The 27,473-nt window shown below is 39.0% G+C and overlaps 1 protein-coding gene across 1 annotated transcript in view; it reads right to left on the reverse strand.

The window, feature by feature from the left end:
• Nucleotides 1–5,554: 5,554 nt before the first annotated feature.
• Nucleotides 5,555–27,473, reverse strand: part of LOC149528311 (zinc finger, C3HC4 type family protein) — a 65,587-nt gene continuing 43,668 nt past the window's right edge. The window contains exon 3 of the mRNA XM_089809132.1: nt 5,555–6,011. Within this exon, the coding sequence (XP_089665258.1) occupies nt 5,895–6,011 (117 nt within the window). The 3' untranslated portion in view covers nt 5,555–5,894. The remainder of the gene's footprint in view (nt 6,012–27,473) is intronic.

Consider the following 27,473-nt stretch of genomic DNA (forward strand, 5'->3'; position numbering starts at 1 on the left):
CATGCCATAAGGATTTTCTTGATCATTATGGATTGCACCCATAGTAAGTCTTTTTCATGTATTACGCCATGTTGACATAAATATCAAAAAAGCGGGGACTATTTGTGTGTGTGTGTGTGTGTGTGTGTGTGTGTGTGTGTGTGTCTGTGTCTGTGTCTGTGTCTGTGTCTGTGTTTGTGTCTATGTGTCTATCTGTGTGTGTCCGTGTGTGGCTGTGTGTCTCAGTGTTTGTGTATCTACCTGTGTGTGTGTGTGTGTGTGTGTGTGTGTGTGTGTGTGTGTTTGTTTGTCTCTGTATATGTATATGTATATGTATGTCTTTACAAAGTTATAGGGAGTTGGTGTAATTCATAAAACAAAAGAATTTTGAATGTGTGTGTTTGTGTCTATCTACCGAGCAAGTATATGTATGGGGGGAGCTATAATTACTCTGTACATATATTTTTTGCCACTAATGTCGAAGGGCGAGAATGTTACTCCCATAGATTATCATGTTGCCAATTAGTGACAAAAAGTCAACTGGAAGTATGCATAGTTTCCAAGTCACCACTTTGCCCGAGTAATGAAGGAGGAGATGAAAGAGAACTATAGTTATACCCAAGCTCAATATTTACCAAGTGACTATATACCTATCAAGTTGAACATTATACACCAAGTAAAGGCAACATTGACCAAGTTAGAGGTCATTGAGCAAAGATTACACTAAGTGACAGCATGTAAGAATACCATATTTACCGAGTGACATTGAGGCTATATCAGAGTCTGAATTGGCACAAAATCTAATGTGTCATGAACATATCGAACAGGAAAAATGGTTTACACTAATCGTGGTAAATATTTAGTAAGATTATCTTGAATAATGTGACAGATGATTACAAGGTTGGAAGAACCAATAATGATAAAGGATGAAAGAGGAACGAAATGACAAATAACTCTTAACCATTGATTATGATCAAAAGATAATCTAGAAAATTCTAAAACCCTGATTATGTTAGACAACAAAAAGGAAAAAGAAAAATATATAAGGACATGTCATGAACAATTTAAAATTGTTTTTGGTATGGCAAAGATTATTTGTGAAGAAGTGGATGTTGTTGAATGAAGTATTGAAGTGAGAAAGAGATTAGAGATCAGTACAGAGGTTTTTAACCGAGGATACACTTGAAGAGTGTTGTAAAATCCTTGTGAAAGGTAGATCCGTATAGGTATTGTTGTTTTTCATTATCATTATTTAGAAATATTATAGTTATGATATGTTCCCAACTAAAGTATGGAGGTGTGTGTCATTACATAACTCATCATGCAAACATGTCTTTGAGAAGTGTCCTTAAAATGAACTTGTAAATATTTAACAAAAAACATAATAATAGAATCCCTAATAGTTGAACAAAAATATACCATTTGTTTATTAGAATATCATTTTTATTTGAAACACAACCTCTATGCAACTTAAATTATCTAAACACTTTCAATAACCATGAATCTCTTTATCTTTAACTTTTGTATCCAACATGAATGTCTCAATAACCATAAATCTCATTATCTTTACTTTTACATCCAACATAAATGATTCAATAGTGGACACAAAATACTATTTATTTTTATAAAAACACCATATTTTTTAGTTTAAAATACTTATATATTTAACTGTAAATAACCATAAAACTTTTTGACATTCTTTTACAAGTCATAATAAATAAAGCTACTTATTGTGCTTATCTTATATGTCATTGATCAAACATATAATATTAGGTACTCCAATGTATGTGGATTGCCACCCTAGTACTTGTACACAACAATATTTATCATCATAATGCTTTCCTTTTTTAAAACTACTAGACTTAATATAAATAGCTACAATATTTTATATAAAGCAAGAGCATAATTATTACACTTGTTAATAATTTCTTTATAATTTTCTAATCTTTCATTCATAATTATTGTGTTTCTTTGAGGATTTGCCTTCACAAATATTAGACAATTGTTGTTTATATTAAAAATAGCCAAAAACAAGGGGGTTGACCCATAACAAAAGCAAGGGTTGTCAACAAATTCACGGCCATCAATAACATGCAGTTAGCGCAACAATTACCAACAAGAATCACAGGACTTAACAAAAATAAAGCACAAAAGCTTTTGCCTAAACAAAGTGGGTCCAACTCACACCACAAGGAAAAAAGGTCAAGAGTTCTTTCCACATTTTCAGACAACTATCAAGGCAATACTATCCTTAGGCTCCCCAACAATATAAGCCTGGTGTAGAGTAGCGGCAAAAGTAAAGGGAGTAGATATGTCCATATGGCCAGAGGCCAAAACCCCATCAAAATTAGGAACAACAACATGAGTAACAGTTGGAGCAAGACGTGCAGCATCCACATAAGTTTGGACACAATCTACAGTAGGGGATTTGACAAGATTATCAACGAGGATTTCCAGTTTGTCAACATCATGTGACTACTTCAAGGACTCAAAAAGAGTCAACAACATGGGCTATCACGTGGTCATTACTTGTAGCCTTCGACCGAGTAGTTGCACCTGGCATTGAAGAGCACAATTAGTGGCCATGTGACCAGTAGAAAAGAAACATCAACAACAAAAATGAAGGCCCTCATAATCCAGCACTTAGGTCCATGGCCTGTCCCCAACCATGAACACCATGTCCCCAATAAGTGATAGAGAAACATCCATATCAACCAAAATTTGGGTGAAAGTAGTATGACCCAGAGTAGTTGTGACTATGTTACTCCTTCAAGAACCGGCCATGGGAGTTCCCAATAGCCTCAAAGCAAAACATCTCCCAAAAATGGAGTGGGAGATTTGGAGATAGATCGACATTGACTACACATTAAGAGGTTCAATAAGAGGGTTGTAAGAAGTCAATTGACCACGGTTTGGTAGAAAGGGAATTATTTTCCCAAACCCACAACTTGTTCAGAATCAGGTCACAAACTTGAGAAGAAGAAAATGAAGCAAGAAAAAATCCCTTGGCACCTGGATAGATCTCAATATCACTTGAGACAAGAGATTGCCAAGAGCTTAAAATCCAACCATGCAGGTCCGCAAGAGAGGGTCAAAGGCTTGCAAACCTACCAACCAACCCACGTTAGTAGTAAAAATCAACATTTTCCACCACTTCAAGGCTACAAACAACCATTGGTGACATATTGGCACAAGCAATGGGACGAACTTTCAGCTTAGATGGGATCGTAGTTGAAGATTTAGTCGCCAAAGCATAACTCTTTCCACTCACAATAGCAATTTTATGAGGTAAGACCACTCCCCTAAAAGCATCAATAGTGATACCTAGAGAGTGTCCACAACCAGGGGGAGGACCAAGACCCTAGACCCATCGGCTAGCAAAGACACACCAAGAGAATAGAGCTTGAAGAGGTAGAGAAAAATCTCACCGCCCACCAACCCCACCTCCCCCACCCCCCTCCTTCCCCGAACACCAATAAATGCCAACAAGGCAACGAATGAGCAAGGAAGGGGAGCATTAGCAGTGTTCACCATCTTGCCCAGCAATGGCAATTGAGACAACACCACGCAACCCCAATCCAAATGAGGAAGGATTCCCCGTAGTCATGAGACCCAGTACAGCAACGGGAGGCATAGGGGTGGCTCTAGTAACAAAGAAAGGCTTGGGAGATTTTGTAATTGCAGAGTGGGTAGCGAAGCCCTTTGCCATGTTGAAGTTACAAAATATTCTATCCAATTTGTTGATTTACATTAGAAAAAGTATTAACAATTTTATGGTATAAATATGTTATAAGACTAAATCCCATAACCAAGAGGATTATACCAACAATAAGACCTTTCCCAACTATTGGCCCATCCCTAACCCTAATAAGCTCAATTGGATACAAACAAGAAAGAAAGGATGGATTGCTTTTGTCATTTAACAATAGTAGATTTCCACAATCCATTTGTAAAATAGTGTTTTCTAGATTCGATTGTGTGCATTTTTTTATCATCAACATTTCGGATCACACTACATGATCCATCATCAGGATGAGAAAGTGCAGGATAGTGAAGATATGCAGACTAGACCTTTCTCAAGAACTATAAGAAGAGAAGGGGAAAAACATACAAAACAATGCAGAGAATAAAAGAATACAAGTTGAAAAGTGCAACACCCAAAAAAAAGAAAAATGAGAGATAAAAGATTAAGGGTACAAAGAATTAAAAACTTTAAAGGAACAACCCCAAAAAATTGATCCAAGGAGACAAAAACATGAATGGAGAAAGAACACAAATCAAAAACAAGAAAAACACAAAACATTTAATTAAAACAATATAAAAATGAATAGATACAAACTATATACATGCATGCCAGTATATATATGAATATAAATGTATATATAAGTATAATGGTATATATGTAGATATATAAATATATAGCTACACACACACACACACACACACACACACACACACACACACACGTCGTGTGTGTGTGTGTGTGTGTGTGTGTGTGTGTGTGTGTGTGTCTACAATAGAGACAAGAATACGAATATATATTAACTACCAATCTATGATTATATGCATATTATCTCCCTATATGTCTAAAAAAGGTCAATACTAGAAAGTAACACGAACAATAGCAACATAAGCAAAATAAGCATTATCAATTTTTAGAAACATAAGCAAGACAAGAATAAAGAATGAAAATGATGGAAGACCACCCAAAAGAGATGAACGAGGGAAGAACTTATGTAATTGAGACAGCATTGCCAATTTTTAAGCAACATAAGTCGGACAAAAATGAAAGATGCAAAAAGATTGAAGACCACCCAAAAGAGTTGAACGAGGGAAGAACTTATGTAATTGAGACTAGAGGTCCTTAATTAGGAGCATGATAAACATAAAGAGAATCGCATTTGAGAACTGAGGATAAAGCATGCAAAATAAAACAATCTACGAGTGTTTAAGAGGCCCCATAAACGAGGAGACTCAACACATATGAAGGAGCTATCAGCAATGGCAGCTAGAATGTGTTGGGTAAGGTGAAGAGACCAAGATCAACAAAATCACGGTTATATCATGGAATGCATGAGGAATCAATGCCCCTCCAAAGAGATAAAGCTAGAGTATGGTCATTTGAGAGAAAAACATCATGTGATCATACAAGAAACCAAGTTGAGCCTTGAGGAATTGAACTCAAAAAACTTTGAAGTCTGGAGACCGGAAGTTACACTTGAGTCAAGTTCAAACAGGGGCTTAAAAATCCTTTAGACTCCAGAATTTCCAAGTCTGGATTCTACTAGACGGGTGAAAGTGCCAAATTAATCATTTTCAAGTAATGATAAGAGCAATGCTAGAAAATGGTTTAGTACAGTATTCCATCATTTTTGTGTTCATCACTATAAGTATAAATTAGGTGGAATTTCATCCTATTTTCCAGTAACTCCACTATTTACATGCATACATCACTATCATTGTGTCCCTAACACAATTATTTTCCAGCGCCATGAATAAACATTTTTATCCTAACACCTTTGTATTTCAGGTTTTTATTATCCAATCCAATTTCAGAGTAGTCAATGACCAATCCTAAGATTAAACTTGCCAATTCTTCTTATTGATGAGGCCAAGATATACAATTTAATTTTCTCTCTAAATCAATTATCTAGTGCATATCGGCCAGAACAAGGATTTTGTTTGCCAATGCCATTTAAGGTGACAAATATTCAAACAATAAATATGCTGCAGACAAGTTAAAGTTATGCAGATGTAAAAGCTGCCTGTGCAAAGCTATCCAAGCAATCAGGATATGATATAATAATGTTTGCTTCAATGAGATTTTTCTTGTTAGTTCTTTTACATGTTAATATCAGAAAGCCATGAAGATGCATGCTCCAAAGTATCCCCATATGAAGGAAAAAAATCAATTGTCACCATCCACGAGAACTAAGATATGCAATCATAGAACCCAAGCTTTTGTCAACAGCAATATTCCAAGCATGTGCGAGTTCCGCACAAGTCTTCTTACTAAATAATGGTTCTGGAATCTACACAAGATGCAGTTTGCAAATATCAGAACCATATTCTGTTTCCAAGAACAAAAAGCAAAGTAAACAACAAATTATTGCAAACAAGATTTTTCCTGAAAGGAAGCTATTACATTTGAATCATATGGTGCTTCTATGTATATTAGCCAGAACACAGAATAGCGTACAAAGAAAAGTTATTTGAAATAACTAGCAACATCTTCAATCTTCCAAAACCCCAAACTAGAGAACATTGGTCAAGATAAAATTGGTGGCCATCAATATCCAATACAGAAGCTTGACAAAATGATCATATGCTCATCCATAGGCTGAGACTTGCCCAGACTTGTGACTCCTAGTGTGATGCTGAGGCACCCTAGGCCAGTCTATGGATTAAATTCACAGGTCTCTCAGTCCTCAGCCTGGACTCGGTGAGACTGCAAGGCCATCAATCACAAAAGAGAACAGGTCATTCTTGGCCCTTAAATGGCTAACACTTAAAAAGTGTTTTACCACTCAATAAACCATTTTGAGCTTATTTTCACTTGTCCATTTGCCTTCAAACTCATTTCCCCCAAGACACATGTAAACAGATACAGTATTCCAGATTTGGCAATTTTTTAAAAATTCCCATATTCTATATTAATTGTGTCTACGTACATACACACATACACATACAGTCATACATAAATACAGACATACAGACATACACACACATACATACATACATTCATACATACACTGTACACACATACAGATAGTCAGACAGACAGACAGACATACACACACACATACATACATGCACATGCATACATATACACACAAATGCATACATACACAGACACGCACACACACATACAGACAGACATACATTAACACATAGGCGCAGAGACACATACATATATACATACACGCACGCATGCACACACATATTAATTAAGGTCTTTGTATCCTCAAATGCACCAGAGGCACTGCTCCTTGGCCTCACTGGTGGAAGCCACCCCCAAACCCCACCTCCAGTTCTTTTCTTTTTTTTTTAAATGTTTTGGGCAGCACTAACTGGAAGAGTATCAAATTTATTTCTGAGTAATTGGATTCCATTTATATTTGGTTGGCCCAGTAAATCTTGATTCCAAGGAATGCTCTGATGACTTCGAAGTTATTTTGATATGAGATGCAAGTTTATAATTTCTTCCCTATTTTCCAATGACATTTAGTATATTTGATGAGGTTTGTCCCTATGCCTGAGTATGAGTCAAAGATCAGCTGCCAGATCATAGAAAGTCCAAGTCCCCATACCATGCAGTTCATCCCTTGCTCCTTGTATGGATAATTCTTCATAGCTGAAACAAATTATATACTAAGCAAATCCTCCATGCAAACAAAATGGTTACCTTTATCAACATATAAGAAAGTACAATGAGTTATAGAATAATGGCATGGTTTATGATGCTGACATTATATTTCTGACCAGACGAGATATGAAATAGTTATGAATGTAGCATTGGAATCTTGAAAACCAGGACAGATGAATCCTCTTTTTTATCAAAACCTGGTTATTTTCACCAACATGCAGACATATACAGTGAGCTACAAATTTTGTACTTCTTTTAGATTCCAATGTTAATAATTGTGAACAAGAGGTATACAATTACTAGGAACAAGGGTGTAGAGGTCCTTTCACCTGTAAATGAAAAGCCAACTAGAGTCTCTTGCAGAGGCACTCACTGTCATTTGGCTTACTTTTAAATGTAACATTGCAAATGTAGAATGTTATAGTAAGCACATCAATGTGCGTGTAGAAAACCTAATAATTGGTTAGGGAGAGACTGCATAGTTCACAAAAGAATTATCAGAAGATAATGACAACCATGTATTAACAGTAACTCAACAATCAGAGACTTCAAGCTCTGCAATCCATGTTTATGTAAGCTCCATAGTTTGCAAACTGTCCAAGTATTCCCCGAGTTGCTCAGTACTCTCTACATTTTTTGCTGGACAAGTACCCACAAGTTTAACTCTCATGTTTAGACACAAAAAACCATGGCTAAAAGTGTCAATGCAGGTAAAATGATGGTTAAAATGTGTTTTTCACATGCTGTTTTTCCATGCATTTCTCTTTTAAGATGCCAATTTTTAATTTCATACATTTTATACTTTGAATATAACCAAAAAAAACATGCTTCTTTAAGGGATTTAAATTTTAAGTTCTTTCTAAGTTGCCATGTTTTCATCGAGTTTTTGCCAGATTGAAAATTTTGAGCTCTCCGAGTCCAAGTCTGCAAACTACGGATGCAACTACGAAATTGCTTTCAAAAAACATTGTGTGCAAAAGAATTACTTATCTAGGATGATGAGCAAGAATTCCATTGGGAGTTCCTTATATAAATAGCTCTATTTACAACAGTGGCCCAAAACATCAATCTAATTCTTCTGTGCAATTTTCTCAGCAGTTGCATGCAGAATTGGATCATTCAAGGTACATATACTTGATGTTAATATTTACCTTTCCATCATATGTAAATATTATGTTACATAATATAAAGCTAAGGCCCCAGAAAAGCATTCCGCAGATTTTTTTGGTCTATAATGGCACAAAGCCTGTCAACACAGCAGTAAGTCCAGAAATGCTACCCAAAGACTAAAGCAAAGACACCAGCATGAAGATTAGATAACCTTTCAAATGGACTTTACCCTCAATAAATGGGCAAAGTAAGATTTAGCAGTCTCTACTACGAAACTCTTCAAAGCATATGGACATTGCTAAATTTACATCCAAAACAAAATTTTAACATGTAGGCAAATAGAGTTAGCGCCTGTTTCCCTAGTTGAAGCAAGCAGACATTACAGTCAATTCTAGCTTTTGTTGCCATTTTGTTGAAAGTGAAAATAGTACCGTGAATAGTATAAACCTCCTTGTCAGTATGGCATACATGATTGCAAGCACTGTTTGTCATTTAGAGATTCATGTTGCTCTTCAACCATGTTTTTGTTATTTTCCAGACACACAGGTACATTGTTGTTTGCAGTGAAGAGCTCTACTTTTCACACCCAGAGCATTCCAGAATGAGATTAGTGGCAAAGTCTGTAGCGATAAAGATTGAACAATGACAACTTGTTTTAACCTTATAAAGTTACCACTGATTGAAATTTTCCAAAAATAGGTTGGTCAGTTCTGTGGTCATTAATGATAACGTTTTATAAATTGTTGTTAGTAGCCAATTGAAACTATACTAAGTTTTTCTAGTATTACGAAAATTTTGTGAAACTCTTTTCCTCAAGAAGATTTTCAGAAAGATCAAGACTAGGATTACTCCAACTCAAGCACACTTAACCACGGAGTTTTCCTCAAAAGCTCAAGTCCACTTAGTTTCCACCCCACTTGTAAAACCTTCAACAAGCGTTGTGACTTAAGAAACATTCATTTATCCATTATAGATCTCTTCAGTTTATTCATTATCAAGTAGGTGGTGTTTCTGTAGTGTCAAATTATGTGATGTTTCATCAAAGTTCAACATTGCAGTCTGCACGTCAAACTAGTTGACCATATTTTTCAATTGTGGAAACTTGCTCACTATAATTGACCATATTTCATGAGTAGTTGTTGACAAAAGCTCATCTCCCATGAGTGTGACTCTATAGTTGAGAAAAGGGAGAGATGACTCGTGCCACACATGTTAAGAATGCTAAGAATGTTAGCATGTGTGAAATTGAATCTATATTCTTTAATCTATACTCAATCTAATATTACATAATTGATAAGTAGGAGATGATTTCCACAGCTAGTCAAATTGTGATGTGAATATCAGGATTTAACTGTGTGATTTTGAGTCAAACTCGATGACTCATGTTTCATGAGTAGTGATTCAACATGAATCCATCTCTCATGAGAATAAGTGGAACACTTAGCACTCATTGGATCTAGGTGATGCTCACAGGGGTGAAGCACCGGGACTTCCCGGGAGGTCATCCATCCCAGTACTACTCCAGCCTAAGCGCGCTTAACTACGGAGTTTCCTCCACAGTTAAACCCAAAGCTTGCCACCCCATTTGCAAAACCTTCACCAAGTGTTGTGCCTTATGAACCATTCATTAGAAAGCCCCTTAAGCGCTTTCAGGTTAACTGTGGAGAAAACTCCGTAGTTAAGCACGCTCAGGCTGGAGTAGTACTGGGATGGGTGACCTCCTGGGAAGTCCTGGTGCTTCACCCCTGTGAGCATCACCTAAATCCAATGAGTGCTAAGTGTTCCATTTATTCTCATGAGAGATGGATTCATGTTGAATCACTACTCATGAAACATGAGTCATTGAGTTTGACTCAAAATCACACAGTTAAATCCTGATATTCACATCACAATTACATAATTGATTCATTAATTATATAAATATAATAGTATATATGTGTGTATGTATAAGATTATATTGAATCCAATAATGTAATATTCCTTGTATAGTTTCTCGTAGCCGATTGTAATCTATAATCACATAGAGGCTGTTGACAATGTATTGTCATTGACTGTTGATAATGTATTATCATCGGCTGTTGATAATATCTTTGTCTTATTGTTATCGGCAGTTTATTATATTATTGCCGACTAAGGTTATTGCTATCGACAGCAATTATATTATTTGTTAGCGGCAAATAATAATGCTGCATTGATCTTTGTTGTTAAACAACCATTGTGACTTTTGATTGTAAATGGTCACCGTGTGTGTTCACTCCCTCATCCGATTATATAAAATGATAGACTACGATGGAGAGTAGACCAATAACAACGACATACTCTCTCATCGCAGTCTACTATATATATCTGTTACATATACATTTATTATTCCACTTCAGTACATTATTTCATTCATCAATAACATCAAGTGATAAGAACATAACAGTACCACTGAAATTCAAGTTCTGCATTATCTAGTCATATTGAAATTGAGATTTACACCAATCAAGACCTCAGCATATTAAAACTTTACATGGTATCAGAGCCAAATTGGTAGAGAAATCTCAATTTTGAAGGAAGAAATAATGGCAAATAACGTCAAAGTGGAAGACAGACTTGAAGGTGCATCAAATTTCTTCTCTTGGAAAACCTGTATCATTACGATTCTGGAAGAATTGGAACTTGAAGACTACATTGAAAAAGATATCCCAATACCTCAAGATGAAACCGAAAACTCACCAGAAAAGACGTAATAATAAAGCAAGGAAAATCATTGTTGATTCAGTTAAAGATCACATCCTTCCTTCCATATCAGAGATCAAAAGTGCATATGAAGTATTCAAGACCATAAAAAATACATTTGAGATAAATAACTCAAGTAGACTAATCACCTTAAAATCTCAATTACTAAATACTAAAATGGAAAAAGAAGATTCTATTCACTCTTACTTTGAGAAAATTTCTGAAACGAAGAAACAATTATCTTCCATTGGAAACAAAATAGAAGATCAAGAACTTTCATTAATAGCTTTGAGAGGGCTTCCAATGTCTTGGGATACCTTCATACAAGCAGTAAGTAGATCTGCAATTCCTACGTTTGATCAGTTGAAAAATGAATGCATAGCAGAAGAATCAAGGTTAATCTCCAGAGGGATCACTTCAAATCAAGAGGGAGAGAATCAAGCTCTTCACACTGTCTCGAATAAACAAAAGAGAAAATTCAATAAAAGAAAATTCAATAATAAAAAAAAGAATTTTAATAAAGATCATTCTCATGTTAAGCGTTATAAGTGTGAGAAGATAGGACACACCTTCAGAAATTGTCCAGAAAGAGAGAAAATTCTAGCCTCCCTTGCTGAAACAAAGGAAGATGAAAATCAACTATACTATTCTGCACTTTCAAGTGAAGTAAATTCAAATAAAGAAGCTTGGATCGTAGACAATGGTGCATCCCATCACATCTCTCGATTCAGAGATATGTTTGATACATTTGGAACTTATATCACTGAAGGAGTTACAATTGGAGACAATTCTACCTATCCTGTAAAAGGTATTGGGATATGTTCTATAAAATTAAAAGATGGAACTACACTTAATCTTAAAGATGTTTTATGTGTACCAAGCATAAAAAGGAACCTAATTTCTATCTCAAGTCTAACCGATGATGGATATCATGTCACCTTCAACAAAGACAAAGTACTATATTGGCCTAATAACTCAAATATGAAAAGTGTGTTGTTGGGAAATAATGTAACGGGATGTACCCATCGGGATAACGGGATGTTCCTGACGGGGTATCGGGAGGTTCCCGACAGTGTATCAAGAGCTTCCTGACAAGGTATCGGGAGTTTCCCGACGATGTATCAGGATGTTCCCGACGGGGTATCGGGAGGTTCCCGACGATGTATCAGGAGGTTTCTGTTAGTGTATCAGGATGTGTGCCGTCAAGCCGACATGTATCGGGATGTATCCAGAAAGTTCTATTATTGTAGTTGACATGTATGTGGCCGACGGATACCTTCGAGAAGGTTCCTCGGACAGTATTTAAATCTCCCTTCGAGATCATTGTATTCATCAAATCTTATCAAGCATAATGGACTTTGGATGGACAAGAAGTGCCTCAGGCGGTGAATGGCTCGAAGCTGAAGGTATACCACGGCCGAAAGACTTCTGCGTCACAGAATGACCTTCAGGCGACCCCTTCATCGTTGCACACTGACGATGATGACGGTCGAAGGGAAAATTGACTTTGCTGTGTATATCAAAAAATAATAATAATAATAATAATTTAAAAAAATTAAAAAATTTTGAAAAAAAAAATAATAATAATAAATGAAAAGAAAAAAAACCTGTACGGATTCTTAACTGTTCACCGTACGGTTGTTGGAGGAAGAGTACGATTTTTGCATATTATAAAGTCTGAGTGTACGGCTTTCCCTGTACGGATTTACCAATCAAGAGTACAGTTTTTGTGCAATACAGATTTCACCAGGTTTAGCATCTTGTTACGAATTTTTTTTGCATAAGTCTGAGAGCGTACAGCTTTTCCTGTATGGATTTTCCAATCAAGTGTACAAATTTTTGTGCTGTACGGATTTCACCAAGTTTCTACATCCGTACGGCATACGGATTTTGGAAGAAGCTGAAGTAAAGACAATGTACAGATTTTCTGGAGCTCTAAACAGTACGGATTTTAATATGTGATGTACGGATTTTATAACAATAATGCAGTATACAGTTTCTTAGAAGGATGTCGTACGGATTTTGCATTTTTCAGCACCGGAACTACCGATCACAAGATTACAGGAGTGCAACGATTCATCTAAGAATAAGAACAACTGTATGGGTTTTACACATGATAGCAGGCATTGCGTCTATCAATTTGGCACATTGGTGAACAAATTTGGGCCCCTAAAGCGCACAAACACATGTACTTGAAGGTCTCTGCGAATGATGAACAAAGTATTAAAAGCAAGAACCCCAGCCGTGTTTAGTTCTTGAAGCAAGTGGAGATGCCACCGTACAGGTTCCAAATTGATTCAACTGCACACCTTGCAACCCGTCGTACAACCACCGTACGGATTTGTGGAGGAAAACTGTTGTACGGATTTGTGATCTTTTTGGTGTACAGTTTTGTTATTTGATTTTTCTTCTAACTTCTTCAGCGTACGGATTTTCAATCTCCTCCTACGGGTACGGACTGTGAAAATCATTTCAGGGGTTGCAATTCACCGTACACGTTTTTGAAAGAATTCTCCACCGTACAAATTTGGAAGACTGTTAGGAAAAGACAAAGATATAACTGATGAAGTCTGCAGGTAAACGACAGTGGAAAAAATAATTAGCGCAGTCTAAAGTTGTGGAGGGCAGGAACATGGCAGGTGCAAGTAACCAGAATGAAGGCTCGAGTAGCAGCAAAGAGAAGCGTAAGACTACAGCACCTCCAACAGCTGAAGTCACGCCACAGACTATACAATTTGAAGGGTTGAGTGGAACAGATTGCCAGAAATGGTGGCAAGAAACCCCTAATGATCATCCAATAAAAGCAAGCATCAAAAGAGCACAGGTTGAATGGGCCATTCAGATGCTTGTTTTTTGCATTCGAGATTATGAAGGGAATCTGTGTGCCATGATTGAGACATATGGCAGAGCTTCTTGGAGGAGCACATTTCAGTATCTGGGCAAGAACTTGGTGGTCTCATTCAAGGCAGCCGATTTCACACGTGTTTTTGGCATTCCAGGGCCGCAGGGCAAAAAGATTCAGCCGAAGAAAATTCCTAAGGATGGAAAGTTATTTTTAATCAGATTAGTATGTGGAGATTTGACTGAAGCAGAGCAGGCGGCATTAGCTGAGACATCGAAGGGAAGGGGTTTAAAGAAAACCGACGTTTAGGAGGGGCCATGGCGATGTCTGATGGACTTGGTCAAGAGCAGGCTCACAGGATCCTCTAGGGCATCCGATATCTCATTTTTGCAGGTGTCCATGATGAATGGAATAATGACTGGAAAAGTGTACGATTGGGCGTCTGTGCTGGCTGAGCGGATGCATGAGTTTATGACTCTCTAGCACAAGACCTATATGCTCCACTACGCGATTGGTCTCTTCCTCGATGCTGTAGCACGAATAATCCCAACGGATGAGTTAGAGGCAAAGCCTAGACCACTTGCTCCGGGAGAACCTCCTATCATGCAGTGGAAGCACTTGGATATAACCACTGGGCAGAAGGGTTCCACAGGCCAAAAGAGGCCTCGGATGGACATGGCAGGTGAGACGGACAGCGGCCAACAGGAGACATCTTCTGAGGAGGACAATGTGGAGAAAGAAGAAGGGGATGTTTATCGCATAGGTTAATTAAGAATTGCACACAGATAATGAACACGAACACGAACAGCATAACTCTTCTTATTATTATTCGCATTACAATGCTTCCCGAAGGGGGTATAAATACTTTCCGAGGAACCTTCCCGAAGGTATCCGTCGGCCACATACCATGTCGGCTACAATAATATCTTTTCGAAGGGACCCATCGGCTACATAACAAAAAACCTTTCCGAAGGGACCCGTCGGCTGATACACAATTTCTACCGACGACATCATCCCCTCCAAAAAAGAAAAGTCGTCTCCTGACGACTAAGAAAATTAGGAGACAATCCACAACAATAAAAGAAATACTAGAGAGGAGGAGGTGTCCCAGAAGAGTGTTGCTGAAGACGTAACTCATACACCTGGTCTGTCCAGATGCGCAGATCTGTCTGAATCTGTGAATTAACCTCTACGACCTCCTTAGTAGAAGCGTGGCATCCATAGCGTGTCTCCTGGCCAACTGCAACTCATGCTCCGTCGCATCTTTATCCCGGATAGCCGCATCCTTATCCTGTACAACTGTTGCCATATCCTTCAATAGTGTTGCCCGCTCTGCTGCCCATGCTGCCTGCTGGTCAGCCAAGTCGGTGGCTAACTTTTCTCTTGCCTCTTTCTCAACCGTTAGGGATCTCTGAGCTGCAACACTGACTGCTGCCCTATCTGCCTCCGCACGCTGCTGAGCATAGTAAACCTCTTTGTACAATCCCACGATCTCATGTGCCAGCTTCATCAGCAGAGTGTCACTCGGTCCCAACTCTGGCTAAGTGGCCCAATCTGCCAACATCTCTGGTGTCTCAACCATCGGCCAACCTCTATCCACAAAACAAGTCTGAAATCGCTGAGGACGAACCCCATGAATAGACACTCGGATCAAATGCCACTCCCTCCGCCGAGTCAGAGCCTGAATCGCCACATCATGCCCCTTCTTCAACGCGGACTTCATAGTCCTAAGGTAGTCCCGGCACCTATCCTCATCCGACCCATAATCCTCCTTGGCGAAGCCTTCCAATGACCATTCTGCATCACTATTCGCCTCGTCATCAACGGAACCCATGCCCACAGCCGATGTGGCCTCCTTTGCTGATGGCGCAACCACGGCCTGTGGCATTCCCTGCTCCTGAGGCTGAGGCTCTAGTACTGCAGGTGCTACTCCGAAATAGCTGGGAGATTGAATGGATGGGCCACGCCTGTCAGGAACGAGTCAGAACTGTTGCCTCAGAAAAACACTAGCTCTATCCATCACCTTCGGTTGTTCGGACTGCGCTAGGTCCGTACACACCTGCATTCCTCCGCTTGGTACGTTCTCTACTGAAAGTTCTTGAACTTCTGCGAACCGTGCTACGATAACTACTACTGCTGGCTGAATTATAGCAGGTGCCATGGGTGCTCCTACCGGAAGTGCTTCAGTAGGGGCTGAAGAAGTCTCTCGGGTGACGAGTGCTGTCAGCTGAGCAAAGCCTACAGCAAATCCAACTCCCGGCCAGACAGGAGAAGGCCGTACCCTGTGTTGCCACGGTGCGGCTAGTGTGACTGCCTGGGATACACTATTCATCAATATCGATCACTGTGTCTGTCCAAACCCAAGAATGTGAGCCATGTGTAGACCTCCTGACACCAACCCAGAAGTCACAAGAACTGTAGTGCGCGGAAACAACAAGGGGGTAGCCGTGACAATCTGAACCTCCTCATCATCCTCGCCTTCCCCTGTCGCCGGTAGAAATTGTGTATCAGCCAACAGGTCCCTTCGGAAAGGTTTTTTGTTATGTAGCCAATGGGTCCCTTCGGAAAGATATTATTGTAGCCGACATGGTATGTGGCCGACGGATACCTTCAAGAAGGTTCCTCGGAAAGTATTTATACCCCCTTCGGGAAGCATTGTAATGATCATTAAAGCATAATGTACTGTTTGGCATATGCGAATAATAAGAAGAGTTCTGCTATTCGTGTTCGTGTTCATTGTCTGTGTGCAATTCTTAATTAATCTATGCGGTAAACATTTGGCGTCGTTGCCCGATGGACCTGGAACAAAGGTTGGAATGAAATTTGATGCCGAATCAACTAAATAAAATTAAGAACACGGTGAAGGACAAGGATGAAACATGCACAGCTCAGGATAATCTAATTCTGGCACAACAGGCAGAGCGCCGAAGAAGATTCCAGAAGATTGCCGACGAAAACAAGAGCGTGGAAGGATTGTTGAAGGAGACTCGACAACAAATTGATTTGGTGGAAGAAGTGAGGGAGGAGTTTCTGAACCTGCATACGCCACAGGAAGAGAATCCTAACGGAAGGAGATCAACTCGCACGGCTCAAAGTGCCGAAGGAACACGAGCGTGGAGTGACCTCTTCGTCCGAGATATACTTCTAGAATGAATAGCTTCGGTTGACGAAACCTCTTCTTCACCAAATAGCGCAGAAGTCGAAAACAGCACGGGTGTAGAAAACAGCGCAGGTGTGCAAAACAACGCGAGTGTTCAAAACAGCGCAGGTGTGCAGAGCAGTGCGGGTGTTCAAAACAGCGCGGGAGCTCAGAACAGCGCAGGTGTTCAAACAACGCAAGTACACAACAAAACCCTCAACATACAGTGATAATGGCAGGTCCAAAAGAAAAGTTGCCTAAATTTGATGGTGAAGGAGCCGCAAATCCGATTCGACATTATAAAACATGTGAAACGATCTAGAGAGAAAATGGCATAACAAATACGAACAAATGGGTCCGACAGTTTCCAGCCACCCTACGGGGTGTTGCGATTGATTGGTTTACAGACACAGATTCGCAAAAGTTAAACACTTGGGATAATATTAAGGAGTTTTGCGCAGAATTTCAAATATTGCGCGACAATAATGAAATCATCGGCGAGATATTCAATACCAAGCAAAAGAAGAATGAAACAGTACGAGTCTTTGCTAGGAGGTTGAAAGACTTAATCAGTAAAATGGAGAATAAGCCGACAGATGGGCTCCAGAAAAGATGGTTCATTGAAGGCCTTCACCCCAAGCTGCGGAAAAAGATGAAGATCGTGCCACCATCGACATATATTGAAGCATACAATCGGGCATTGAACCTCGAAAGTGAATAGAAGACAAAGAAGAAGAAGACCAGCTCATCTGATTCAGATGACGACGAACCTTCAAAAGAAGATAGCAGCGACGATGAAGGCAGCAGCAAGAAAGTCTGTGCTCTTCAAAAGGACATGCTGTGGATGATGGAGTTCAAAAACATGAAGGAGACTAAGGGCAATGACCTATGGTGCACAGAGTGCAAAAAAGAAGGCCATATGAAGGGATCCTACCCGAAAGAGCAATATTGTGAGATCTGCTAGATTATGGGACACTCGGTAAAGGAATGCCCTTTCAATCTAAAAACAAGAACATCGCAGCAAGTGTTCCTGACACAGGAAGCGTCCGCATCCGGAGGGAGCGGGAACAACAATACAGAGGACGCCACGTCAAGAGGATATAGAAATAATCGGCGCGGCCAAAACAACAACAATGGCAACAACAATAATGATGGGAGGAGTCGAATCCAGTATGATGCGAATGGTCGACCGATAGTCCAATGCCATGCATGCAATCTATGGGCTCACTTCGCTCAAGAGTGCACAACGGCGAACACACCAAAGTTGCTATGCCGATGGTGTGGACCTGGCGATCATGACGATGCTAAATGGCCTAAGTCTGGAGTAAACTTGATTACCGTCGGGATGGACGAGGAAGAAGTCCTGGCAATCACTAGGAAACAAGCGAAGCTCTACCCTGATCCAACAGAAGAAAAGAAGAGACTGGAGGATGCACGGGCAGAGATCTAGAGAGCGATGCAGGCAGAAACGACACACCTGAAGGACACGCCTAGTACCTCCGTACGGAACTGCACAGAACAGAACATCGTACGAAAAATATTGCAGGCCGAGGTACCCGTCAAAATAAATGATCTGTTGCTCACTATGCCTCAACTCCGTACGGCACTCACGAATAGTCCCGATTGCTAAGCAACCAGTAGAGCGAGAAAAGGAGAAATAGGGGGGCACAAGTGCAGAAGACCCCATGCTCTTAGCTCTTTCATCTAGACGCTATCCGACGGTTGTCGAAATGGGCATTCTCGGAACTGTGTTAACAGACACGATCGTCGACGGAGGGTCTGGTGTCAATGTGCTGCCAGAGGATACCTGGAGGAAGTTGGGACAGCCCACATTGTGGCCACCTACCTTCCAGTTGTTAACAGCTGATCAACATGGAATCAAGCCATTGAGAATACTCACAACGCAACCAATGACGATTGGGACACAGCCATTCTTGTTGGATTTCGTCGTGATTCCATTGAAGCGAAGAGGATATGATGCCATTCTGGGCCGAGGGTGGTTGATACAAGCCAAAGCAAAACACGATTGGAAGAAAAATACTTTATCACTTGAAAGCAAAGGCCAGAAATATGTCATCGATCTACACACTAAGATGGTTGGAGAAGAAGCTCTATCGTCGGACTCCGAAGGAGAAGAGGATGAGAGGAGGCAGAGTATGGAACCCAATCAGGAGGGAGTCCTACGATTGGAAGGAGATGACGATTTGGATTCAGTAAACAGTCTTTACCACTGGCAGATGGAGGATTACGAGCTCTTTCCGAGTTGTAATATGCTAAAGATCGACGGAGGTAAGAAAGAAGGAAATGAATGTTCGAAGGAACAAAGAGAAGCCGACAAAGGAAATGAATGTCTAAAAAAACACAGACAAGCTGAAGAAGGAAAGGCGGGTATGACTGAAGCTGAAGGAAAGAACATACAGTACGAACCCAAAAGAAGGAAAGATTCCACTATACGACTGCATAGGAAGAAAGTATTACATCGAATCACAGATATAGCAAAAAGGTACTAGCAGCAAGGAAGACACACGATACGGTCTGCACAAGCAACAAAGAGGAAGGGTTCAATAAAAGTTGTAGCAGTACAGAGTGAATGTGTTATTGACGGACAGAAGGGGCAGTTGACGGAGTCCATGGTAGCGAGCTTTGAGAACAAACTGGGTGATATGGAGATGACACAGAACAAGCGCAAAAGGTATCAACTCGGACAGTGGGTGTTGAAGTACGACGACTGGAATGAGATCAAACCAAGCAAGTTCATAATTAAATGGGTCGGGTTGTACCAGATCCGGGAAGTGGGTGATAACGGAGCAATAAAACCATGGATACTAGATGGAAAGGAGGTGGCCAATGCAATGAATAGGTGGAAGTTGAATGCCTACCATGAAAGAAGTAACGCACCTCCATCGATGAACAACTGAGACAAGAACAACTGTAAGTATTGTATATATGTAAATATTGTACAGAGTTATCTGCTAAAATAAATAAATAAATAAATAAGAGAAAAAAAAAGAGAGAGAGAAGAGCATCGTATGGTCAAGTGACCGTACGGCATTGTGAAGAACAGTAGACACCGTACGGTGGAAAGGTTGCATCACCGTACGGTATCATCTTATATCACCATTCGGCTTGGAATGAGAACATAAAGGCAAGTTGAAAGCATTCATCACTGTACGGACTAAGTAAGAGTCCAAATGGCCATCGTACGGTGTTCCTAGTCACTCACCGTACGGTTTCTAAAATCATATCACCGTACGGCTTGGAATTGAAAAATGAATCCCATACGGTTTCCAATCTGTCCAACAAGTCATTTCTTCCTAAAGCACTGAAGGCATTCGCCACCGTACGAACACAACTGGAGTACAAGTTGTACATCGTACGGCTTCGAGAGGTGTCCACATTGAGCTGTACAGCTTCTTTCTAGACAACAGCATTCAGCATTGAAAGTGGTAATCCCGAACGGCATATTCAAGTTGTATCACCGTACAGTAGCGCATGTTGGAAAATTAAAGAAAGAATCGAGGCGCATCAGCCATACAGCGATGCAAAAGGACCGAAGCACAGTAGTTGTATATTGGCAGTGCAGAATAATGATGATAGGAGGTTTTCAAAAAAAAAAAAAAAAAGTCGACAAATCAAGAATGCTCAAAATAAATATCAGATGATGCCTTAGGGAAGGGGAAGTACCAACGATTGCCAGAAAGAGTGTGGGATTAGGAGAAATTGCAGAAATAGTGTGTTTTGTGCACCTGGGGCGCTGCCCCTCAACCCCACCGGCGGCGTTGCCCCCTGGACCCCCAGTCGTTGCAGATATCAGTCGTGGAAAGTGTGACCAGTTGATGAGACCTGAAGCTACTGCAAGCATGGAGTAGATGTTGGACGTGAGGCTATCTTGGTGGATGCATAGAGAGCTTGGGAGGAGCTGATCATCCAGTTGGAGGTAGTACAGCGGCGCTTGGCTCAGTGTACCTAGGAGTTGGAAGCAGACTAAGCAGCACGGGTGGCTATCAAGGCAGCTAAGGAGACAGCTTTTGTTGTCTAGTCATCGAGAGACGACTTTTCTTTTTGGGGGGGATGATGTCGTCAGGAAATAATGTAACAGGATGTACCCGTCAAGGTATCGGGAGGTTCCCAACGGTGTATCAGGAGCTTCCTGACGGGGTATCGGGAGGTTCTCGACGATGTATCAGGATGTTCCCGACGGGGTATCGAGAGGTTCCCAACGGTGTATCGGGAGGTTTCTGTCAGTGTATCGAGATGTGTGTCGTCAAGCCGACATGTATCAAGATGTATCCAGAAGGTTTTATTATTGTAGTTGACATGTATGTGGCCGACGGATACCTTCGAGAAGGTTCCTCGGACAGTATTTATATCTCCCTTCAAGATCATTGTATTCATCAAATCTTATCAAGCATAATGTACTATTTGGCATATGCGAATAATAATAAGAGTTCTGCTGTTCGTGTTCGTGTTCATTGTCTGTGCAATTCTTAATTAACCTATGCAGTAAACAAAGTGCTATTATCATAGGGTCCAGATTTGGAACATTATATAGATTAAGCAATTTCAAACTCAAACTCTTAGTCTTGAAACATCCAATGTTAATGAATTATGGCATAGACGACTTGGGCACATTGGGTTTAGTTCACTTCCTAATTTAGATAAGATAACTTCTGGTACTCCTAAACTAGACTCATCTCATATAGGAACTTGCAAAGGGTGTGCTCTAGGGAAAATCATAAAAAAACCTTTTCCCTCTAGTGAACATAAGTCAAAATCAGTCTTGGAACTAGTCCACTCAAACCTCTGTGGACCCATGCCCACACCTTTTCTAGGAGGTTTCCTTTATTACATATCCTTCATTGATGATTTTTCTAGAAAGACCTGGATCTATTTCTTGAAAGTCAAAGAATCAAATGAAGTTCTATCAAAATTCAAAACCTTCAGAACATTAGTAGAAAATCAGACAAGTAAAAGGATTAAAACATTAAGATCAAACAATGGAGGAGAATATACATCTGATATCTTCAAAAGTTTTTTGTAATTCTGTTGGGATTAAGAGGGAGTATACAGAACCTTATAATCCTCAACAAAATGGAGTCGCAGAAAGGAAAAATAGAACCATCATTGAAGCTGCAAAAGCTATGTTACATGATCAAAATATGCATGCATCATTTTGGGCAGAAACTTCTAAGACCACTGTATATATTCAAAACAGATGTACACATTCATTTCTAAAGAATACCACACCTGAAGAAGTCTTCTCAAGGACCAAACCAGATCTAAGTCATCTTAGAATATTCCGATGTCCAGTATAATTCACATACCCAAAAAAAAGAGGACTAAACTTGAACCTTCTAGGAAGAGAGGTATATTTATAGGATATAGTGAAAATTCCAAGGGTTATAGAATTTATATTCCTGGACAAAGATCAGTTGAAATAAGTAGAGATGTAATTTTTGAAGAGGATTCTGCCTTAAAAATTTCAACCGGCATAGAAGATGAACCAATCTCAAATGATGAGGAAATTAGACAAACTGAAAATCAGAGGGAGCACACACCTAGAGAGAGAGAACCAGATATAACTAATGGGCAGAAAAGACCATTATGGGGAAGGAAGATGGTTGAAGAAAACAATGTGGAACCAGATGAGATCTCAAAAGAAAACAAGAGAACTCGAAATCAATCATGCTATATTGCCCTTATAACTGAGCTAAACAAAACTGAACCATCAATAGCTGAAGAGGCCCTAAAGTCACAAGAGTGGAAAGATGCCATGGTAGAAGAATACAACTCCATAATTCAGAATGATGTTTGGGATAATGTAACTAGGCCTAAAGACAAAATAGTTGCATCTTCAAAATGGTTATACAAAATCAAATACGCCGATGATGGAAGCATCGAAAAACACAAAGCTAGATTTGTTGCTCGTGGATTCTCTCAAAAAGTTGGCATTGACTATGAAGAAACATTTGCTCCAGTAGCTCGTTACACCTCTGTAAGAACAATTATTGCTATCGCAGCATCAAAAGGATGGAAGATTCATCAAATGGATGTAAAAACTGCATTCCTAAATGGAGTCATTAATGAAGAAGTCTACATAGAACAACCTGAAGGGTTCACCATAAAAGTTAAAAAATTGTATGTACGTAAACTCAAGAAAGCACTCTATGGTCTTAAACAGGCTCCTCGAGCTTGGTATGAAAGAATAGACAACTACCTATCCAAACTTGGACACTCAAAAAATGAAGCTGACTCTAACATATACTTCAAAATCACAAATGATGAAATGGTAATACTTGTTCTATATGTTGATGACTTGCTGATAACAGGTGATGATAAATTAATTGAAAAATGTAAACAAGATCTAATAGCTGAATTTGAAATGAAAGATTTAGGGTTACTACAATACTTCTTGGGATTAGAAGTTAATCAGAAAAAAGACTACATTTTCCTACATCAAGGAAAGTACACTCAAGATATTCTGACCAGATTTGGAATGATGGATAGTAAGCCTTTATCTACTCTGATGGAAACAAACTTACACAAGTTAAAGGAAGAAGCATCAAAATCTGAAGACATTGATCCCACTCTCTTCAGACAAATAATTGGATCACTTATGTATCTTGTAAATTCCAGACCCAACATATGCTATGCTACAAATGTCCTTAGTCATTTTATGTGTAACTCTAAGAAGATTCATCTTATGGCTGCAAAACATATATTAAGATATTTACGAGGATCTATTGGCTTCGGATTAAAATATGAAAATGTTGAGATAAAGTTGGAAGGATATACTGACTCCGATTGGGCAGGTTGTTCCTCTAACCGCAAAAGCACTACAGGTTGTTGCTTCAATCTTGGGTCAACAACGATATCTTGGTTCAGCAGAAAACAACCAGTTGTTGCCTTGAGTTCTACTGAAGCTGAGTATGTAGCCGCTTCCATGGGAGCACGTGAAGCAGTTTGGTTAAGGAAACTACTATTTGGACTATTTGGAAAATCTCTAAAACCAACAGTGATCCATTGTGATAATCAAAGTTGTATCAAGCTGTCAAAAAATCTAGTCTTCCACAATTGATCTAAGCATATTGAGACTCCCTATCACTACATAAGAGACATGGTCGGAAGAGATATCATTAAATTAAGTTATATCTGTACAAATGAACAGAATGTTGATATTTTCACCAAACCTCTTGCAAAGTTGAAAATTGTGTACTTCAGAGGTAAACTTGGTATGACATTATTGTAAATGCATTTATTACCTAATATATTCATGAATACAATTTATTTTTGCTTGCAAGCTTGTATTGTGAAAAGTGACGACTTTTCTTGTGAAAGGTGACGACCTTTCGTGTGTTCTGATCCTATTATAAAATGACAACTTTATTTTAGTTGATCTATCTTCAAACAATGGTTGAATTTGGTGTTATCTTTGGGCCGGATTTTGCCAGACATATTGATAATGATAACCTTCATGGGTCTTTGGGCGATAGCCGGACACCACGAAAACCCATTGTTTTGAAAGTTTGGGTTATTCTTGTTCTTTGGGCTGGATTTTGCCGAACACATTGATAACCTTCATGGGTCTTTGGGCGATAGCCGGACACCATGAAAATCCATTATGTTTTCTTTCTTTTTTCTCTCTCTTAGTTTAAAAACATAATGATGATTACAACTGATTGTGTAAGTTAACCTTATTTCAATTTCCCTTGCTAAAGAGGGAGTGTTAAGAATGTTAAGAATGTTAGCATGTGTGAAATTGAATCTATATTCTTTAATCTATACTCAATCTAATATTACATAATTGATTCATTAATTATATACATATAATAGTATATATATATATGTTTATCTCTTATCATTTATATGTGTGTGTGTGTGTGTGTGTGTGTGTGTGTGTGTGTGTGTGTAAGATTATATTGAATCCAATAATGTAATATTCCTTGTATAGTTTCTCATAGCTGATTGTAATCTATAATCACGTAGAGGCTGTTGACAATGTATTGTCATCGACTGTTGATAATGTATTATCATTGGCTGTTGATAATATCTTTGTCTTATTGTTATCGGCAGTTTATTATATTATTGCCGACTAAGGTTATTGCTATCGACAGCGATTATATTATTTGTTCACGGCAGATAATAATGCTGCATTGATCTCTGTTGTTAAACAACCATCGTGACTTTTGATTGTAAAAGTTCACCGTGTCTGTTCACTCCCTCACCCGATTATATAAAATGATAGACTGCGATGGAGAGTAGACCAATAACAACGGCAGTCATACTCTCTCATCGCAGTCTACTATATATATCTGTTACATATAAATTTATTCTTCCACTTCAGTACATTATTTCATTTATCAATAACATCAAGTGATAAGAATATAACAGTACCACTGAAATTCAACTTCTGCATTAACTAGTCATATTGAAATTGAGATTTACACCAATCAAGACCTCAGCATATTAAAACTTTACAACACATACATATGTGGCTGTGCATATCACTTGCATGACACATGTTTTTAAACCACCCCTCCCTGCAGGGGAGAGATAAATCATTACCTCCATATGAGGTCCTGCAACCAATATTTCATCTTCAGGTTGTAAGCCTCCGACTCAAGGTACTTTAGGAGGGTCAAGCAACACTGGGCACCAATACTCACAAAGAAAAATACTCTGTGAGTTGATTACTGAAAAACATGGCTACAAATTTTTCAATAAATTGTGTTGATTTATCCTGCAAAAAACTCACCAGATCACGTGTGTTTTCTGTTAAAATGTGTTGGTGAATTAGTCAACTGATAAAAGGGTTTTGAAATTACTTTCAACTGTGCAATAGTGAGGGTTTACAACTGGCAAAAAAAGATCTCACAACTGAGAGCCGACATGGAGTCAGGGCTCGACAGTGGCACAGTAGTGACAGCTTACAGGTAGTGCGAACTGTGACCACACCCATCTATAAAATTTTCTTTCTTCCTTTACCTTTGCTTCATGATAGGATTCATTCTATATAGATGCCTCCTGATAAGCTTAATTCAATCTCCATTGTTACCAAAGACTCCAACTTTTGTTTTTTTCAAATCTGAAGGAAACAAGTGAAAAACAGAACCATATTCTTTGTGACTTCATCTTGGATCCAATTATCTCCACTCGTAGCCAACTTTTTTAGCTTCATTCCCAACATTCATCATTAATCTTGAATAGTTAAGAAATTCTAAACCTTTTCTTTATTTATGTCTTGAGTATCCTTCAAGTCTTGATCTCCTTCAATGTGAATGCTCAAATTGCACACATCATCCTTTAATGCCTCTGTGCTTGAACTTGCTTCAGCTCTCTTACTAGATTCACCTCTGCAATTTTGACCAGATTTTGCTTTCCTTTTCATGATGCAAAATTGGCTCAAAAACGCATTTCATTTAAGTTTTCTGTGCACACTGCACATAGTGCCCATGTTGGATAGTTTGCCTGTCACTTTGTATGCTTTGGATTCCACACATATCTATTTAGCATACACCGACAGCTCTTAGATATTAGTTTGCAGCAGATTTCATATGTAATGTGACTCCAAGCATCACATCCAAATGTCTACTAATATACAGTTACAGAACTCTGATATTCAATCCTCTCAAGTGCAAGCCATAGATATTATTGACTCCTATCAAAATCTGAAGGATAAGCCTTCTCAGAATCTCAAGCATTTGTCCCTTAAGTTGAAGATCCGTTTTTGTCCCAATATCACCATACAAACCTATTAGCCCCAAGAATGTTTCCAGCTTCCACTATGATGATTTAATACAAGACATTGTTTCAGGTTTGGAAACCAAATGCTTTCCATAATTGAATGTTGTAATATCTTATCCTAATGTATACTCCATTAGTACCACTTATATTCATTTCATTGGAAACGATTGATTAAAATTAATAAAAAGAAATATAAAAATCATTTATATACTCAAAAAAGAGTTGTTAATTTTTATGTTGTCTCCCTTTTTCTAGGTTCCATTCCTATTCCTCTTAAGGAAAATGGCTGCAGCAAGTAAAACTGATGGCAGACAAATGAATCCTTGCTGGAAACATAGGACATCAGGTGGAGTGCGAGGAGAGATAATTTGTATCCATTGTGGTATGTCTATGAATGGTGGCATAAATCGACTCAAATATCACCTCACTAGTATCATTTGCCGAGATGCTAAGCTGTGTGAAACATGTACTGAAAAAGTTAATGGGGAGGCAATAGCAATGCTTGCAACATATGACCAAAGGAAGACAAATAAAAAGAGAACAGAAGAGACAATAGCAGCCCCATCCCAGAA

This window comes from Cupressus sempervirens, chromosome 11 (assembly GCF_028749045.1).
Source record: "Cupressus sempervirens isolate cs-2001-9-10 chromosome 11, ASM2874904v1, whole genome shotgun sequence".
Classification (NCBI taxonomy): Eukaryota; Viridiplantae; Streptophyta; class Pinopsida; order Cupressales; family Cupressaceae; genus Cupressus; species Cupressus sempervirens.